We start from the raw sequence: 19,367 nt of genomic DNA on the forward strand, positions 1-19,367 counted from the left end.
GCATGACGGGATATGTAGTCTCGGCAGAAGCACGTGATCTATTGTGGCATAACATAGTAGCAGCGGAAGAGAGGGACTATGCAAATCCAACAGTGACGCCATCAGCCGTTTGAGTGGCAGTAAGAGCGTCCTATCAGTTGCCGGGCGCTCTGAGTATACGGAATAGTGGTTCAGTGATGGCGGCGCCCATGAGTCAGTCTCTAGGGCCTCAAAATCCGGGTCCTAGTGGAGCTCCCGGAGCCCAGCTTGTCCCTGGAGGAAGCCAACAGCAGCAACAGCAACTTGGGCTCGCCCAACAACAACAGGAATTCGATCCGGTGCAGAGATACAGGATGCTTATCCCGCAGCTGAAAGAAAGCCTTCAGGTAAGAGGGAGGGGCGCGGGTTCTTCCGATCAGCCAATCAGATCACTGCTTTTATTAGCACACCATGTTAGAAAAACGAAAGCTGCCGTCTTATTGGTTGCTGTGAAAAGCAGCAGGCGTGGTCCATAGCAACCAATTAGATTTCAGCTCTTACTTTTCTAAGGGGCTTGGAAATGAAAGCAGTAATTTGATTGGAAGAGTGGATCTTATAAGCAGCCAGCTGATTCATTTGCCCTTGTTTTTTTTTTGGGGGCGGCAGGAATATTCTTATTGACTTTTTTTTCTTTTTCTATCCGTCGTTCCAAAAAGTTGTATAATTTCCTGAGGTACTTTGCTGGTCTTTTCCAGTTTATACAATCTCTGCTTGCAGTCAGTGAATGGTCCTGGCGCGGTGATGTGGCTCTTCATCAGACTTGGGGCGCGTGGGGGAAGCCAGGCACGGCCATTCATGAGGATGAGCCACTGTGCAGAACTGCCCTGGCCCCTGCCTTGTGTGGGGCCCAGAGGGGGTTCTCCGGGCGTTTCGTCTAATTAACGGATGATGCTAACCTGAGGAGGGACGGCTTTTTACATAGTCTTTACCCTCCTTTGATGCCGACGTCTTCGCTGCGGGTCCCCACCGGATGGGGCCCCTTCTTTTTCTGTTCAGCCGCAATGACTATAATGAAGCTGAACAGAAGCGGACACGTCTGGTCAGGAACGTGTGCCAGGGCAGCGGAGGGGTCGGGGGAGGGTAAGGACTATGTAAAAGCTTCCCACCACAGGTTAGCCTTGTAATGCCCGGAGAGCCCTTTTAACCCCCTCATGGTACCTCAGGGGCCTTGTGTCGCTTGCGCACCTAGCTGGCATTGGCAAAAACGCCGATCCTGGCGATTAGTCTTTTCAGTGCCACAATCAAAACTGATCACAGGACTGTAGGAGCAGGGGAACCCCCTGGTATTCATGATTGCTGGGCCTGGCATCACCTGGTACCAGATGTATGTCCTCAGGGCTTATCTGGACTCCGTGGCGCCCGGGTTCTCTTCACCTGTCTTCTGGTTCTCAACTTCCAAAATGATGGGGTGACCTGTCCCTGAGCGGACACTGCTGCGTCATGTGATGCTTGGGGGACACGTCACAGCAGAGGCCATTCATTGGCTTCAGCAGCTCCAGGGGCGGATTGGCCATAGACCTTACAGTGAAATTTCCCGGTGGGCCGATGCCCAGGGAGCGGCCTGAGCCCTCCTCACAGCCGGGCACTGGAAGTTTTTGGGGATGGATTTTGGGATGGACTGTGGTATTTGGCTCTGTTGGGGCGGTATAATGTGCCCCAATAGGGTATTGCTGGCCCTGCCTTCCATCAAGTTGGACCCGACTACAAAACGGGGCCACTTTTAGTATTTTTTCCAGGGCCACTTTAAGTTCCTCTCCCATGCAAGAAGTTGAGGGGTGGGGAACAGAAGTTCAGTGAAGGGAGTCAAGATTTAAAAATAAATAAAATAAAATCCAGAATAATAAATAAACCTAATAATAAAAAAAAATCTATTTTTTATATTTTATTTTATAATTTTTTTTGCTCCCCCCCCCCTTTTTAATTAAACGCTTACATTATACGCACCCCATATTGTCACGCGTAGAAACAAATTGCCCCTCAGGTGCTTACACCCCATATTGCTGCGTTGATGTAAAAAAAAAAAAAGATGGAGAATGTCAACATTTAAAATTATCCTGAAGGGGTTAAAGCACCCGTATTACATTGTTTAATTATTTATTTTTTTTTCAATTTTTTTTTTTCCAGAATCTCATGAAAATTGCGGCTCTGAATCTGGCCCAGAACACCAACATTGATAACGGGCAGTAAGTATCGTCACCCGTCAGCGGCGTCACAGGGTCGACACTTTACAGAACAAGTCATTTATTTTGGCGCACATGGAGGGGATTTATCAAACTGGGGTGAAACTGGCCTAGTCGCCCATAGCAACCAATCAGATGCCACCTTTCATTTTACAGAGCTCCTTTGGAAAATGAAAGGTGAAATCTGATTGGTTGCTATGGGCGACTAAGCCAGTTCTCCTTTACACCAGTTTTGATAAATCCCCCCCTCCCAGTGTTCAGCGGAGCTCACAATGTCCTAGACCTGGACCGCTTTTATGGGTGCACCGATCCACAATTTGGGGAATTCATAGAGTTTTTCCTATTTTGTATTATTATTATTATTATATATTTTTTTTTCAGTTCTGTCACAGAAGCGAACAAGGACTAAACATGGCGTACGCCTGTTGCATAGCCAGAGCCTTCTGTTACGTAGCCATATATCCCAATGTTAAATTCTGGCTGCCACTAGTGGGCGCTCACTACATGCATGTTTCTACAGCTTCCATGAAAGTCAATGGGAGCAGGATGTGACAGCTCCCCCTAGTGGCAGTGGCTCACTTGCTCTGCCCTCTATTTTGGGAGACTTCCGAGCAATCCGATAGATTAGGCTCCAGGCTTGGGGCCGCGCTCCAGGACTCCTGATGTCTGTGCTTTTTATGACATACAGGTAATCCGGCACAGCCAGGTGCGGGATGTTCTGCGGTGGGTCCAGATTTATGCCAAAAAATAACGGTCTGTAGTTTTGGCTTTAACCCTTTCCCACCCTAGTTCGTTGCTGTGAGTGGGTTATGACAGGGCAGTGACTGTGCAGCCTCAGGAGCTGTACCCGTGGCAAGGGTGGGTCAAGTTCTAAGATGGAGAGGGCCCGGTCTGTAAGCACACAGTGCGATGGTGAGGATGCCAACGGGTTGCCTTGGCAGCTGGCTTCTATATATGTAAAAAAGCTCTTTTTTCCCTTTTACCATGTACTTGGGGTATAAAAATAAAAAGATTCTAAAAAGGAATAAAAGCAAATCACTCTGACTATAAGGGCTCATGCACACGAACATATTTTCTTTCCGTGTTTGTTTTTTTTGTTTTGTTTTTGCGCACCGTATACAGAACCACTCATTTCAATGGATCCGCTAAAGAAAATAAAGTTACTCCGTGTGCATTCCGTTTCCGTATTTCTGTTCCGCAAAAAAATAGAACATGTCCTATTATGTCCGTATTACGGACAAGGATAGGACTGTTCTATTAGGGGCCAGCTGTTTTGTTCCGCAAAATACGGAATGCACACGGATGTCATACGTATTTTTGGCGGACCACAAAATGCATACGGTCATGTGCATGAGCCCTAAGACATTGTTTTTTTCTATCAAGAATAAAAACTTTCCTAAAAAGTCGCTTGTGTCTTACAGTCCAAAGTCACTCAGTGGAGACCAGCAGCTACTCAGGGCTCTATCTCCAGCTGTATGGCAGCTAGAGCTGTGAGCTAGGCCTTGTCTTAAAGGGGTTGTCTCACTGCAGCAAATGGCATTTATCATGAAGAGAAAGTAAATACAAGGCACTTAATAATGTATGGTGATTCTCCATATTGCCTTTCCCTTCACCCATGACCGCACCATTGAAAAAGATGGATCCGCCCCCACAATTGGACAGGAAGCCTCAGAGCAATCCAAAAGGGAGCACCCACTTCCTCCCTCAGTGTGGTTTCCTGTCCTCCGGACAGAGGAGCCTGGAGGAACCAGGGCTGTGAAACAAGGAACACCTTATGATGGATTGAACTTGGGTTATACAGCAAATATTTGTGTTATGTGGTTGGTATGAATCTGGTTGGCTGCCTCATTGGCTTCGGGGCCTGGTTGGCTGCCTCATTGGCTTCGGGGCCTGGTTGGCTTCCTCATTGGCTTCGGGGCCTGGTTGGCTTCCTCATTGGCTTCGGGGCCTGGTTGGCTTCCTCATTGGCTTCGGGGCCTGGTTGGCTGCCTCATTGGCTTCGGGGCCTGGTTGGCTGCCTCATTGGCTTCGGGGCCTGGTTGGCTTCCTCATTGGCTTCGGGGCCTGGTTGGCTGCCTCATTGGCTTCGGGGCCTGGTTGGCTGCCTCATTGGCTTCGGGGCCTGGTTGGCTGCCTCATTGGCTTCGGGGCCTGGTTGGCTGCCTCATTGGCTTCGGGGCCTGGTTGGCTGCCTCATTGGCTTCGGGGCCTGGTTGGCTGCCTCATTGGCTTCGGGGCCTGGTTGGCTGCCTCATTGGCTTCGGGGCCAAACGCCTCTGAGACTCTGTCTGGCTGCCTTTCCAGTCTATGCCTGGATGGCCTCATGTACCAACGGAGCTGATTGCTTCTGTGTTTATGCTTGCTGGGATGACTGCTCCTGCAGCCTTGCATTGTAGCTGTCTGCTTCTGCTGCTGGGCTTATCTAGTGCAGTTGTGTCTGCATGACTGGCGGCTTCTGCGGCCGTGTCTGCATGGCTGGCGGCTTCTGCGGCCGTGTCTGCATGGCTGGCGGCTTCTGCGGCCGTGTCTGCATGGCTGGCGGCTTCTGCGGCCGTGTCTGCATGGCTGGCGGCTTCTGCGGCCGTGTCTGCATGGCTGGCGGCTTCTGCGGCCGTGTCTGCATGGCTGGCGGCTTCTGCGGCCGTGTCTGCATGGCTGGCGGCTTCTGCGGCCGTGTCTGCATGGCTGTACTTGGCTCTGAGTGGGTGTCTGTGACCAGCCGTGCCTGAGGTGTCGCCATGTCTCGGTGGCGGTCTACCTTGGAGGCCATGCATGCAGGGTGAACTAGTTCTGTGGCTATGTCTGGTTGTCAATTTGTAGTTTAATGGTCTACAATAAGCATAGCACTCCAACAAAGCCCTATATGGCTCCTGGTTGGGAGTAAGAAGATGGGCCGGAACGTTTAGTCTGGATGGCCTACAGGAGGTATGGCGCATATATATTTGCCGCCAATCTAGAACTTCCCAGGGAGGTCGTGGAGGGTCGGCAGTTATCTGCTGGGGTCCTTCGTGCAGTAGTTCTGGCGGTCTGAAGGTTCCAAGGGGCTCTTTGGACCTCTTGCGGCAGATCCGTTAGCTCCTCCAGGGGATGCTCTTAGGCTTCCTGTCCAATTGTGGGGGTGGACCCATCTCTTTATGGTGGTGCTGTCATGGGTTCTGGAAAATCCAATTACCAGTAAGCGTAATTATCATTTTCCATCACATTATAGACTGCTCATATCCAGGAGTTACGACCACCCTGTAATCCATTAGTGGTGGTCGCGCTTGCATACTTTACGAAAAACTGCCGCCTCTCTGGTGTCTGGGACTGTGGGAATGCTAATAGGCATGCATGTGCCGCAGATGCCATCACGACCACCTCATATCTGCACTGCAGCGGTGGTCATAACCATGGAAACGAGCAGGGTATAATGTGATGGAAAAATGAATCCAGCCAGCAAAGGAGGCAACATGGACAATCACAATACATCAGTAAGTGCCTTGTATTAACTTTCTCTACATGATAGATGCCATGTTCTGAAGCGAGACAACCCCTTCAAAGCTAAGAATCTAGCGGTGCTAGCCACCATACAGCCTGAGATTTAGAAACCAGGTCGGTTTCTAAAACTTTTTATTGTGCATCAGTAGTAAAACATAAAAACCCTATACATATGTGGGATAATCCCACTAACCCCATAGAATGTAGGTGTCATGTTTTTTATGTTGAACTATTGTGATTTTTTATTTATTTTTTTCCAGCTGATAACCTGTGTGCGTCTAATACCATGAAAAACACGGTGTGCTTTGTCCTACAAAAAAAGACGACCCATTGGTATCACTGTAGTCGTGCAGAATAAAGCTGCCGTGTCGTGTACATTGTAAAACGCTTGAAAATGGCTGGGGGGAGGTTTGGCCCCCTTCTCAAATTAACAAAAGTTATTCAATACATTAGATGTTTCCCAAATGGCGTCAGCAGAAGTATACCGTTCTGCATAAGGCCTCATGCACACGACCGTTGTGTGCATCCGTGGCCGTTGTGCCGTTTTCCGTTTTTTTTCGCGGACCCATTGACTTTCAATGGGTCCGTGGAAAAATCGGAAAATTCACCGTTTTGCAGCCGAGACCGTGATCCGTGTATCTTGTCCGTCAAAAAAATATGACCTGTCCTATTTTTTGGACGGACAACGGTTCACGGACCCATTCAAGTCAATGGGTCCGTGAAAGAACACGGATGCACACAAGATTGGCATCCATGTCCGTGATCCGTGGCCGTAGGTTACTTTCATACATACGGATCCGTCTGCATAAAAGCTTTTTCAGAGCTGAGTTTTCACTTCGTGAAAACTCAGATCCGACAGTATATTCTAACACAGAGGCGTTCCCATAGTGAGAATATACTAAAAGAACTGTTACATGACTGCCCCCCCCCCCCTGTAATTAACACATTGGTGGCCAGTGGGCCCCCCTCCCTCCCCTGTAGTTAACTCTTTGTTGTCCAGTGCGGCCGGCCGTCCCTACCTCCCCTGTAGTTAACTCGTTGGTGGCCAGTGGCCCCCCTCCCTCCCCTGTAGTTAACTCTTTGTTGTCCAGTGCGGCCGGCCCCCCCCCTCCCTCCCCTGTAGTTAACTCGTTGGTGGCCAGTGGCCCCCCTCCCTCCCCTGTAGTTAACTCTTTGTTGTCCAGTGCGGCCGGCCCCCCCCTCCCTCCCCTGTAGTTAACTCGTTGGTGGCCAGTGGGCCCTCCCCCTCCTAATTAAAATCTCCCCCCCCCCCCAATCATTGGTGGCAGCGGAGAGTACCGATCGGAGTCCCAGTTTAATCGCTGGGGCTCCGATCGGTAACCATGGCAACCAGGACACTACTGCAGTCCCGGTTGCCATGGTTACTTAGCAATTTGTAGAAGCATTATACTTGCCTGCGAGCTGCGATGTCTGTGACCGGCCGGGAGCTCCTCCTACTGGTAAGTGACAGATCATTAAGCAATGCGCCGCACAGACCTGTCACTTACCAGTAGGAGGAGCTCCCGGCCGGACACGGAGACATCGCAGCTCGCAGGTAAGTATAATGCTTCTACAAATTGCTAAGTAACCATGGCAACCGGGACTGCAGGCACCAGGAGCGCATCGTTCACGAAGACAGAAGTGAACGGCGCAGGCGCGGGATTTCGTCAATGATGCGGTGGATCGTGCCATCAATCAAGAGGAGCGGGGCGGGCAGAACACTGGACCTGGGTGGGATAATGGGTGAGTGGACGGAGCCTCTAGGTGCTGATTTTACGCCCACATAGCACCTAGAGGCTCATTAGCATATAATAAAAGTGCTTTTTTTACAAAAACGGCTGCAGGGACAAATGTTAGAAACATACAGTTATGTAGTGTTGACATTAGCGCATTGCTATATCAGTCAGCTACATAACGGTATTTCTGGTGGTAGAAACCCTTTAAAGGGGCTGTCCAGGATATTAATATGGGATAGGCCATCAATATCCGACTCCCCTCACCCATACGCAGCCCCATCTATTGTGCAGAGGAGGGAGCTGGTTACTGCAATGCTGCTCCATTTGCTGCAGTAGCCCGCTATCCCGAGGATAGGCTATCGATATTAAATGGGTTGTCCAGCCATTAGTATTGATCACCTATCATCAGGATAGGTCATCAATACCTGATCGGCGGGGGTCCGACACCCGCCACACCCGCTGATCAGTAGTTTGATGAGGAGGTGGCACTCCATATGTACGCGGCGTCTCCTGTGGAGGGGGTACTTGTATTACACCACATTTCAGAGACGAGGGGCAGTGTAATGAAAAAACGGTTGATGGGGGGGGTGCCGCCAGGTGTCGCTCCTGTCAATCAGATATTGATGACCTATCTTGACAATAGGTCATCAATATTAACAGCTGGAAACCCCTTTAAGGCTTAGTCTCGGCCACATCCTTAAAGGGGTTGTGCAGTGTAAAGATATTGATGACCTACCCTCGGGGATAGGTTATCAATATTACATCCGGGGGGGTCCAACTCCCGGCACCCTTGCCTTTAAGGGTTTGAAGGGTCCTATGCTGTATGTGCAATGCATTTTGACGTGTAGATTGTAATCTGTTCCACCAGGTGGCGCTGCAGGCTAAGGAAGCGGCAGCACAACCTGTTCGATTGGTGATCAGTCGCTGGGTAAACTGCACCAGGGAAGAGCGGGGTCGGTTCTACTTCCTTTTAAAGGGGCTAACAAGGAAGAGTCCAGTACATGGAGGGCCCTACACCTGCGATCGTGTTCAGGGGGGAGATCTTGTGACCCGCACTGAAGAAAGGAACATTACATTTTATAGCAAAATAAGAGGGTGAGTTGTACCTCTGATGAGATGGGCCCAGATTCGTAACGAGGCCATGTCGCAGGCATCCTTGTGAGGCTAACCGAGGTCACATGGGCGGATTAAAGGGGCTGAATGGGAACAGAAAAACACGGCAGCTTCATTCCAAAAAATAGCACCACCCTAGTCCATAGGTTGTGTGTGGTATTGCATCCCAGCCCTATTCACTTCAGTGGAGCTCGGATGCGACGCCAGACACGACCTGCGGACAGGAGTGGCGATGTTGCTGGAAGAAGAGAAACCATGTCTTTTTAACAGCGCCACTCTCGTCAATAGGCAGAGTCTGGTATTGCAGCTTGAACGGTGCAGTACCAGGCGCGGCCTATGGTTAAGAGTGGCGCTGTTCTTAGAAAATGGCCATTTGCAGAGTGTTTCCTGCAGAGAGCAGCGTCGGTATTGTACGCGGGGGGTTTACCAGAGCTGGAGCTGCTTAGAGCAACACGTTTTTATTTTTGGGTGGTTCTCTATGGCTTCTGTTTTATGGCCGCCTGTGTCTGGGGCGGTCGGTATTTGGTAACCCCATATTGTCCTGTTAGATTCTCGCTGCACTTCCGTTGCCTGTTCTTATGAATGACCTGAAGCAGGACGTGCAATTTACGTTTTTTTTTTGTTGTTTTTTTTGTTGTGTGTTTATTTTAGTTTTGTTTAATTGGATTCTGCTGTTTTTAGCTAGAAATTCCTGTTGACTTCTGCGGCGGCCCATTTACGGCAGCTGATCGCATCTATCAAGGGTCCATTGGCCGCTGACTAAATGGATCTCTGGGGGGGGGGGGGGGCGATGACTCCACTTCTCGAGAAATGAATGGAGAAAAGAATTTTCTGATGCAACCAAAATGACACGGACGCTTTGTCGCTGACAACATATTGTATTTCCTCTTTTAACCCTTTGCTGCACCAGGATGTATCAGTATCCTCAGGAGCTGAAACACATGGGAAATATCCTGCGGGACCCTTTTAACACTCAAAACTCACCCAAAAATTTTCATCCGAGTAAAAAAAAAAAAAAATGTTTATTTTTTTTAACAGTGGATTTACACAGTTTGGGTTTCTTCTTCCCTTTTTTTTTATTTTTTTTTTTACATTTTTTGTATTGGCTGCCCACCCTGTTGCTGGATGTTTTTGATCCACGTGACGAGGAGATACAGCGGCGGGCATCAGGAGCGACGCGGGTGTTGGGGAGCAAGGCAAGTACAATCTGTGTGAGGCGTCCGGGCATTAAAGGCGGCATTATAGGGTTTGGATACCCCTTTAAATAAGGCCCCTTTCACACAAGCGAGAATTCCGCGCGGGTGCAATGCGTGATGCGAACGCACGGAATCCTGACCCATTCATTTAAATGGGTCTGTGTACATGAGCATCACTTTTGCGTTGCGTGAAAATTGCAGCATGTTCTATATTCTGCGATTTTATTTATTTATTTATTTTTTTAATTATTATTTTTTTTCACACAACGCTGGCCCCATAGAAGTGAATGGGGCTGCGTGAAAATCGCATCCGCAAGCAAGTGCGGCTGCGATGCGATTTTCATGGATGGTTGCTAAGAGATCTTTGTGAACATTCAGGTTTTTTTTTTTATCACGCGCGTGCAAAACGCAGTAAATCGCATTGCACCAGCGCGATAAAAACTGAACGCGATCACAAACAAAACTGAATGGCTTTGTTTGTGAAATCGCGCAGTTTTCACTGAACGCATCCAGACCTAATCCAGACACGCTCGTCTGCAAGGGGCCTTATTCTTTTATTTTCTTGTTTTCTTATTTTATTTTTGAAATCGTGTTCCTTGGGTTTTTTTTTCTTTTCTTTCCCCTATGGGTTTTCCATTGGACTTGGAATTAAAGTTCCTGAAAAGAAAATTCATGTAAAAAATGTGTTACAAAAGAAAGCCATGTACCGTACATTTTTAAAGCTTGTTTTTGGGTCAGTGGCTTTTTTATTTTTATTTTACAGCATGTTCTGGTAAGTTATGTGTTTTTTTTTTTTTGTTGTTTTTTCTTCCCCCTCCTGTCCTTTTTTTCTCGTAGACTTCTTTATAGGACCTAGATAAAGCAATTAAAAAAAGTTCCAAAATAAAACATAAAATGGCTAAAAAACTTTTTTTCAGGTGGTCTTCATTTACAAATTTCCAGCAGTTTCTGAGCAACGGGGGTTAAAAATCAGTCTGTTTGCAAGCTGTCAGTCTGTTTTCTTTGAATCCTGTCAGCTGACTGCTCATGTAGCTCTTAAAGGGAACCTGTCACCTCTACTATGCTACCCTCACTGAGCGTTTCTAAATGTTCATTGTGTTACCCTAAAGATATAAATTACACTTTTAATTTCATTTGCAGGCAAATTCAATAAGTATTATGCATTTTTTAACTTCCCGCCTTTTCTGCAAATTAACAAAGGAGTCATATCCTACTTGTGTGACCAGAGAAGAGTCATATTTTCAAGCTCTGACTCATCTCAGGTTAATTTGCATATGTATCAAATCGGTTTTTATACACAATAAAAGCACACAGAGCTATAGGGACTGGGTATTGCGGATGTGCTAGCGGCCATCTAGGAACCCATGTCCTCAGCTCTATACACAACATCCTGGTGACAGGTTCCCTTTAACTTCTGACCTGATAAACAGGCCCCTTGCAGACGAGCGTGTGCGGATTAGGTCCGGATGCATTGCGGATGCATTTAGTGAAGAATGCGCGATTTCGTAAACAAAGCCATTCAGTTTTGTCTGCGACCGCGTTCAGTTTTTATCGCGCGGGTGCATTGCGATTTAATGCGTTCTGCACGCGCGTGATAAAAAACGGAATGTATACAAACAACATCTCTTAGCAACCATCAGTGAAAAAAGCCTTTCTCTCTCTCTTTTCTTCTCTCTCTCTTTTCTTCTCTCTCTCTTTTCTTCTCTCTCTCTTTTCTTCTCTCTCTCTTTTCTTCTTCTCTCTCTTTTCTTCTTCTCTCTCTTTTCTTCTCTCTCTCTTTTCTTCTCTCTCTCTTTTCTTCTCTCTCTCTTTTCTTCTCTCTCTCTTTTCTTCTCTCTCTCTTTTCTTCTCTCTCTCTTTTCTTCTTCTCTCTCTTTTCTTCTTCTCTCTCTTTTCTTCTCTCTCTCTTTTCTTCTTCTCTCTCTTTTCTTCTTCTCTCTCTTTTCTTCTTCTCTCTCTTTTCTTCTTCTCTCTCTTTTCTTCTCTCTCTCTTTTCTTCTCTCTCTCTTTTCTTCTCTCTCCAACCCCAGATGGGGCGCGGATGCTGGGGAGCAAGGTAAGTACAACCTGTGTGAGGGGCCTGGGCATTATGGGGGTTTTAAGCCATAATCTTATCAGTTTGAGGCCTCATCCAACTTTCCGTGTCATTTTCAAGTCCATGAAAAAAGCGTCTTTCTTTCATACGTGAAGGATCTATGTTTGGTCCGCGTGTCCGTTTTTAGCCTCCGTGTCATCCGTAATCCACGGACATTGCTCAGCTGAAAATTAATTTCCAGACTATCTCCTATGAGTCTTCAGTGAAAAATGGACACCACACGGATGTCATCCGTGTTGTGTCTGTCATTTTCACGGACCCATAGACTTCAATGGGCGTGTTTGGTCCGCATCATGCAGTAGTGCATGTCTTCATGAGGTTTTCTTTCACTGACCCCCGGTACTGCGGTGTGAACAGACACAGTCATGTCAGTGGGTTACGTGTGCTGTCAGACATTACACGTCAGTGGAAAACGAAAACGTGGACGAGGCCTGGTAAGAATTAAGCTGTAATGACTGTTTATGAGGTAATGGGATCAGAGATACGAGCTACACGAGCAGTCAGATGACAGGATTCCAAGAAAGCAGACTGTGATAGCCTGCAAACAGACAGATTTTTATTTTATTTTTTTAACCTTTTGTATTTCAGAAATGTCTGAACATTTTTAATAAAGACTGAGTGAAAAAAAATATTTGATCTTGAAATGAGTAAGATTCAATCAGAAAAAAAATCGCCCTGAAAGTGTCCTTCAGTCACTGTAGTCCGGCATTTTCACTGCAACTTATGTGCATCACCTCGAAGGGCGTTTCCATATTTTATTTTTTTATTTTTTCACAAGCAGAATACAGTATGAAAGCTGCACAGTGATTGGTTGCTATGGGCAACAAAGACCGGTTTCTACACGTCTCCCTCCGTTTTCAGTTTCCGAGAGCTGGGGGACAACCCGTAGGACTCCTGTTGGGTTCCTCGGACTCCTCGCGGGCCGATCTAACTAGTCATGCGGCCAGACTCCCACAATGCTGCATAACTAAGGGGATTCGCCAGACGGGAGTCTGGGTGACAACACCTGAGGTCCTCGTCCCCGTGTCCTTCCAGGTTGTCACAGAGCATAGAAAATGAGGAAAGCTGCTGTATTTCGGAGGTCAGGGCCGCGGCGCTGACGGCTGTGACTACCGGGTGAGTCAGCCGTGGTTTCATTATTCGTCACACGTCTGACACCTGATAGGTTCACCACTTCTTGACTCATTCTGCTACCAGCGGCCACTTTCCTGCAGAGTCTGAGAAACGCTATTGTCCCACGCCTCTCATGGAGCAGATGTAGGGCGGCTCGGCTGCAGAGCTGACCCTCCTGTAGTCATCCGCAAGGAGAAAATTCAGAAATTCTAAAAATCTGGAATTTGTATGAACTCTCCTTTTTAAAGAGGACCCGTCCCCTCTCCTGACATGTCTTCTTTAGTGACTACTTGCATCCTTTCCTGTAGCGGGTGCGTCTGACTTCGTCCAATCAGTGCTGCTGGTGTCAGACTGTACAGGGACCCCCCCCCCCCTCCTGTTAGCAATCCATTTGTAAACTTCTAGCAGGAATAATAGAGGAAAGGTACAGCATAGAGACATAAGAATAGATGCTCCAGAGTTGGTATTACATGGGGGGGATGCAAGTAGTTACCAAAACAGACCTGTCAGTAGAGGTGAGAGTTCCTCTTTAACTATTCCCAGCCATCAGGAACCTATACCCCCCCCCCAGTAGTCGCAGCAGCTTCCTTCCCCCTACGGCCTGCAGCAGGCACAGACGTCACTGTCTCATTATAACAAATCTGTGCTCTGTATTACCACTAGATGGGGGGCACTACCACCTGTATTACCACTAGATGGGGGGGCACTACCACCTGTATTACCACTAGATGGGGGGCACTACCACCTGTATTACCACTAGATGGGGGGCACTACCACCTGTATTACCACTAGATGGGGGGCACTACCACCTGTATTACCACTAGATGGGGGGCACTACCACCTGTATTACCACTAGATGGGGGGCACTACCACCTGTATTACCACTAGATGGGGGGCACTACCACCTGTATTACCACTAGATGGGGGGGCACTACCACCTGTATTACCACTAGATGGGGGGGCACTACCACCTGTATTACCACTAGATGGGGGGCACTACCACCTGTATTACCACTAGATGGGGGGGGGCACTACCACCTGTATTACCACTAGATGTGGGGCACTACCACCTGTATTACCACTAGATGTGGGGCACTACCACCTGTATTACCACTAGATGGGGGGGCACTACCACCTGTATTACCACTAGATGTGGGGCACTACCACCTGTATTACCACTAGATGTGGGGCACTACCACCTGTATTACCACTAGATGTGGGGCACTACCACCTGTATTACCACTAGATGGGGGGGCACTACCACCTGTATTACCACTAGATGGGGGGGCACTACCACCTGTATTACCAGTAGATGGGGGGGCACTACCACTAGATGGGGGGGCACTACCACCTATAGTACCACTAGATGGGGGGGGGGGCACTACCACCGGTATTACCACTAGATGGGGGAGCACTACCACCTGTAGTACCACTAGATGGGGGGGCACTACCACCTGTAGTACCACTAGATGGGGGGGCACTACCACCTGTAGTACCACTAGATGGGGGGGCACTACCACCTGTAGTACCACTAGATGGGGGGGCACTACCACCTGTAGTACCACTAGATGGGGGGGCACTACCACCTGTAGTACCACTAGATGGGGGGGCACTACCACCTGTAGTACCACTAGATGGGAGGGCACTACCACCTGTAGTACCACTAGATGGGGGGGCACTACCACCTGTAGTACCACTAGATGGGGGGGCACTACCACCCGTAGTACCACTAGATGGGGGGGGCACTACCACCCGTAGTACCACTAGATGGGGGGGGCACTACCACCCGTAGTACCACTAGATGGGGGGGGCACTACCACCCGTAGTACCACTAGATGGGGGGGGCACTACCACCCGTAGTACCACTAGATGGGGGGGGGTACTACCACCCGTAGTACCACTAGATGGGGGGGCACTACCACCCGTATTACCACTAGATGGGGGGGCACTACCACCCGTATTACCACTAGATGGGGGGGCACTACCACCCGTATTACCACTAGATGGGGGGGCACTACCACCCATCACCACGGTGCTCCTCCAAGCGCTGCAGCTTCTTCAATGTTTTTCATGTTTTCATCTGAATGGCGCCCGCAGGCGTCCTTGTGCCGGCCGCCAGAAATTTCTGCAATGAAATCTGCTGCGTGTGAAGTGTGAATTCACCCTAAGGCCTCATGCACACGACCGTTGTTGTGTTCCGTTCCGCAAAATGGGGTTCCGTTGTTCCGTGATCCGTTTCAGTTTTTGTTTCCGTGTGTCTTCCTTTATTTTTGGAGGATCACCAGACATGAAGGAAAGTAAAAAAAAAAATCTAAGCTAAGTTTGCCATGCAAATGACAGGAAAAAAACGGACACGCGGATGAGAATCTTGTGTGCCTCCGCGTTTTTTCACCTTACCATTGACTTGAATGGGTCCGCAAACCGTTTTCCGTGAAAAAAATAGGACAGGTTATATTTTTTTGACGGACTGGAACCACGGGTCACGGACGCGGATGACAAACGGTGCATTAGCCGAGTTTTCAACCGACCCATTGAAAATCAATGGGTCCGCAGAAAATCACGAAAAACGGAACAACGGACACGGAACACAACAACGGTCGTGTGCATGAGGCCTAAATCTTATTTTTAGTTGGCTGATAAATTCTACGCTTTACGCAACGGGAGTTTTTTTTCATCAAGGGATTGCGAGATGAGCAGTTTCTTACTACAGGAATCTCCAACCTCTGGCACTCCAGCTGTTCTGAACTACAACTCCCAGAGCCCTCCTTTCACTTCTATGGGAGCCGAGCAAGTGTGCATGCTGGGAGTTGTAGTTTCAGGGCAGCTGGAGTGCTGAATGTGGCTGACCCCCATCCCCGGGTAGCTGCTGCTTCACATTCAGGGCTTCTAGGTTCCCGTCTTGTGTGGTCGTACAGCCGCTCACTACTGCCCTCTTGTGTCTCTCCCACAGGAAGATTGGGGACGGCAGCGTGCAGAGGTTTGACAAGAGTCTGGAGGAGTTCTATGCCCTGTGTGACCAGCTGGAGCTGTGTCTGGTAGGTATCGAGGACCCTGCGGGGGCTGTCCTAGTGCCAGGATAATGTGGAGAGTGCTTGAAGTGGGCGGGCACAGCAGGAAGTCTGCCAGGTGCAATCTCAGCCAATAGCTGCAGAGCAGGAAGTGATGTCACAAAAGGGGGGTTTATTTTCCCCAGTCATATTACTTCCTGTGGCCCTGAAGGGGTATCCTGGTCAGAAGCTGTCATCTCCTATACACCATTGGTCGGGGCGACGGCTGCTGAACTGGGAGGAGTTTGAATGGAGCGGCGGTCGAGCATTAATCCCGCTGCTCTGTTCAGTCTTCAGTGCTGCCAAAAACAGCCAAGCGGTCGGACCCCCACCAGTCTAGACCTTTTAAAGGGGTTGGCCACCATTTAAGGTTTTGGCACCCCCCCCCCCCCCCCTTCCCCTTCCCCCCCATACTTGCCTGCTCCCTGCTCCTTCGCTTCCTCTCTCAGGCGGTCGGCATCCTTTTTTCGTGATGTTGCGGCCGTGACCTGCCCTCCTTGCGTCGCATGACCAAGGGGTGCAGGTCAAGCCTGCAGTGGCATCAAAGCGGATGTTGACAGCGGGGTACCTGGGAGAGGTAGGTCGCTCCCCAGCCTTGGGTCCTCTAACGTTCACACCCTTTCTGGGGCTGCTGCATCCAATGACTGGCCGCAGTGGAGCTAAAACGCATGTGGTCAGCAGAGGACGAAAGCGCAGCAGCTGTGGCTTTGAAGTGAAGGAGCCGGGACCCAGCAGCAGGGAGCAGGTAAGTGTGCTTTCCTTTTCAGGTTTGGCCAGAAGGGAATTGGGGGGGCATGCCCCCCCCCCCCCAACAAAAAGGTGACCAACCCCTTTTAGGAACCTAGAGCAGAGATCAGCAACCTCCGGCGCTCCAGCTGTTCTGAAACCACAACTCCCAGAGTGCTCCATTAACTTCTATGGGAGTCAGAAGAACAGCCGAGCGTGTTTGCATGCTGGGAGTTGTAGTTTAACAGCAGCTGGAGTGCGGAAAGTTGCTGTTCTTTGACTTAGAGCGCAAAGAGCACCTTGGAAACGTGACTCTTCTTCTAAAAGGGCATCTGTTGAATGCAGTTTACAAAATCTCTGCTTGCTGTCAGTGAATGGACTTCCATCTTTTACACCCAAAGACTGATATTCTGTCAAGCGTAGAGCGGGTTATAAGAGAGGGCGCTGTAACAACCGCTGCACGGTTGGAGGTTTTCAGCTTCCGGATCTAAAAATGACTGCCACTGACAGCAAGCAGAGGTTTTTTTTAAATTCTTGACCTAATACCAGAAAATCCTTTTAAAGTGCGAGTTTTCTGTGCCGTGAGGCTGGTATTATGGAGGAATGCCAGGAATGTAAATGCGATACCGCTCCGTCAGCCCCTCTCCCCCCAGCCGGGGGTTCGTATTCTGAGCTGGGACGTGCTTAGGATTCCTTGTTGCTCACATTCGGTGGAAGGGAGGTGTCGCTGTGGTAGCGGAGTCATACGAGTGGGCTGTGGGCTGCGGAAGTTGGGGGTGTGGGAAGGATCGGCAGATTAGGATTACAGGAATTTGGGAAGCGCTCTCTCGCTGTGTGCTGACTTTTTTTATTTTTTTTGTCCCTTTACCCAGCGGCTGGCCTACGAGTGCCTCTCTCAGAGCTACGACAGTGCCAAGCATTCGCCAACCCTGGTGCCTACAGCTACCAAACCAGACGCCGTTCAGACGGAGAGCCTGCCCTACACCCAGTACCTGAGCATGATCAAGTCTCAGATCGCGTGCGCCAAGGACATCCATAACGCTCTTCTGGAGTGTTCCAAAAAGATCACCGGGAAGACTCCAACCACACAGGGCGTCTTGTGACCCTCGCCCTGAGCCCCCTCAGACCAGGCTGGCACGCCCTTGGGATCGTGGCTCACAGGGACAGACTCTAACACGTGACCTGGCCTCCATCTTTTCTACACAAATCAAACAGCGCTCCTCCCAGAGGATGCCCGCCTTCTCGGAGGGACCCCCACCCTAACTGTAGGCTCCCTCCACGTCGGGTGGACCGGCAGCAATCGGCATGGCTCTCGGACAGGACCTAGTCCTAGCTTTCTAACATGCTTTCAGTTCCTTATTTTCCACATCTCTGCTTGCTGGCAATCATTGTTTCCATCCAGTGCCTGAAAAGGGTGCTCTGATACAATTACCAAACGGTGCACCTGTGCGAGCGGAACACTCGGCGTAAACTACATACATTCAGTCACTGACAGCAGGCAGAGATGTTAAAAATGGTGTGGAATTGAAACACACATGGAGATTTATCATCTCCCTACGGGCCGTTTTTTGCGTTCCGTTTACGGAACCATTTATTTCAATGGTTCCGCAAAAAAAAAACAGAATGTACTCCGTATGCATTCCGTTTTTCCCTTCCATTGAAACATAGAACATGTACTATTATTGCCCGCAAATCACGTTCCGTGGCTCCATTCAAGTCAATGGGTCCTCCAAAAAAAAAAACGTTCTGTTTTTGTGGAACCATCTATTGAAAATTTTATTGCCCAGCCCAATTTTTTCTATGTAATTACTGTATACTGTATATGCCATACGGAAAAACGGAACGGAAACAAAAAAAAACCCCGGAACAACGGATCAGTTTAAAACGGACCGCAAAACACTGTTGAAAGAGGCCTAAGAGTGGGCATGTTGGGTATGAATCGGCCCGGTTACATTTTTGTTAGTCACTATTGGTCAAACCACTTTGGGGGGAGATTTATCAAACCAGATCAGATACCACTTTTTCATTTGTCAGAGCTCCTTTGGAAAATTAAAGGTGGAATTTGATTGGTTGCTGAGGGCGACTAAACCAGATTTCCTTTACACCTTTCTGTGTTTCCCATATAGGAAGCATCGCAAGGTTTTATGAAGAAGACTGCAAAATGGTACTGGTGGTGTTTTCCCAGAAACGGCGCCACCCTTGTCCATGGGTTGTATCTAGTATTGCAACTCGGTCCCATTAATATTTTTATTTTTTTTCTTCCTAGTCTCCAGCGTCCACTTTTCATAGAGAAACCAGGACAACGATCTAATCAATCTGATTCCATTTTTTTTATTTTTTTATTTTAAGGAGGAATTGGACATGGATAAGACCCCTTTCACACGGGCGAGTTCCACGCATTGGACTCACTGCGTGAATATGCGGCAGCTCCCGTCCTGACCTCCCAGCACTAGCATTATATTGGTTTATGATGCTACGTAACCCTTACAGTTCTGGAATGTATTAGATAACACTGACGACATTATTCCAGACCTCGAAGGGTTACATAGCATCATAAATCAGTATAATCCTATGGGATCGGTCAGGCCGGGAGCTGCCGCATACTCGCGCAGTGAGTCCAATGCGTGGAACTCGCCCGTGTGAAGGGGGCCTAACAGATACGTTCT

General features: G+C 48.9%; 1 protein-coding gene across 1 annotated transcript; it reads left to right on the top strand.

Annotated features, from left to right (window-relative positions):
- Positions 1-51: 51 nt before the first annotated feature.
- On the top strand, positions 52-18,255 carry MED29 (mediator complex subunit 29). The gene is made up of 4 exons (XM_040405260.1): positions 52-365; positions 2,143-2,201; positions 15,879-15,963; positions 17,574-18,255. Exons 1-4 carry the CDS (start codon positions 177-179, stop codon positions 17,802-17,804), a joined length of 564 nt encoding a protein of 187 aa, XP_040261194.1. The 5' UTR covers positions 52-176; the 3' UTR covers positions 17,805-18,255.
- The last annotated feature ends 1,112 nt before the right edge of the window (positions 18,256-19,367 follow it).

This window comes from Bufo bufo, chromosome 8, assembly GCF_905171765.1.
Source record: "Bufo bufo chromosome 8, aBufBuf1.1, whole genome shotgun sequence".
In the NCBI taxonomy this organism is placed as follows: Eukaryota; Metazoa; Chordata; class Amphibia; order Anura; family Bufonidae; genus Bufo; species Bufo bufo.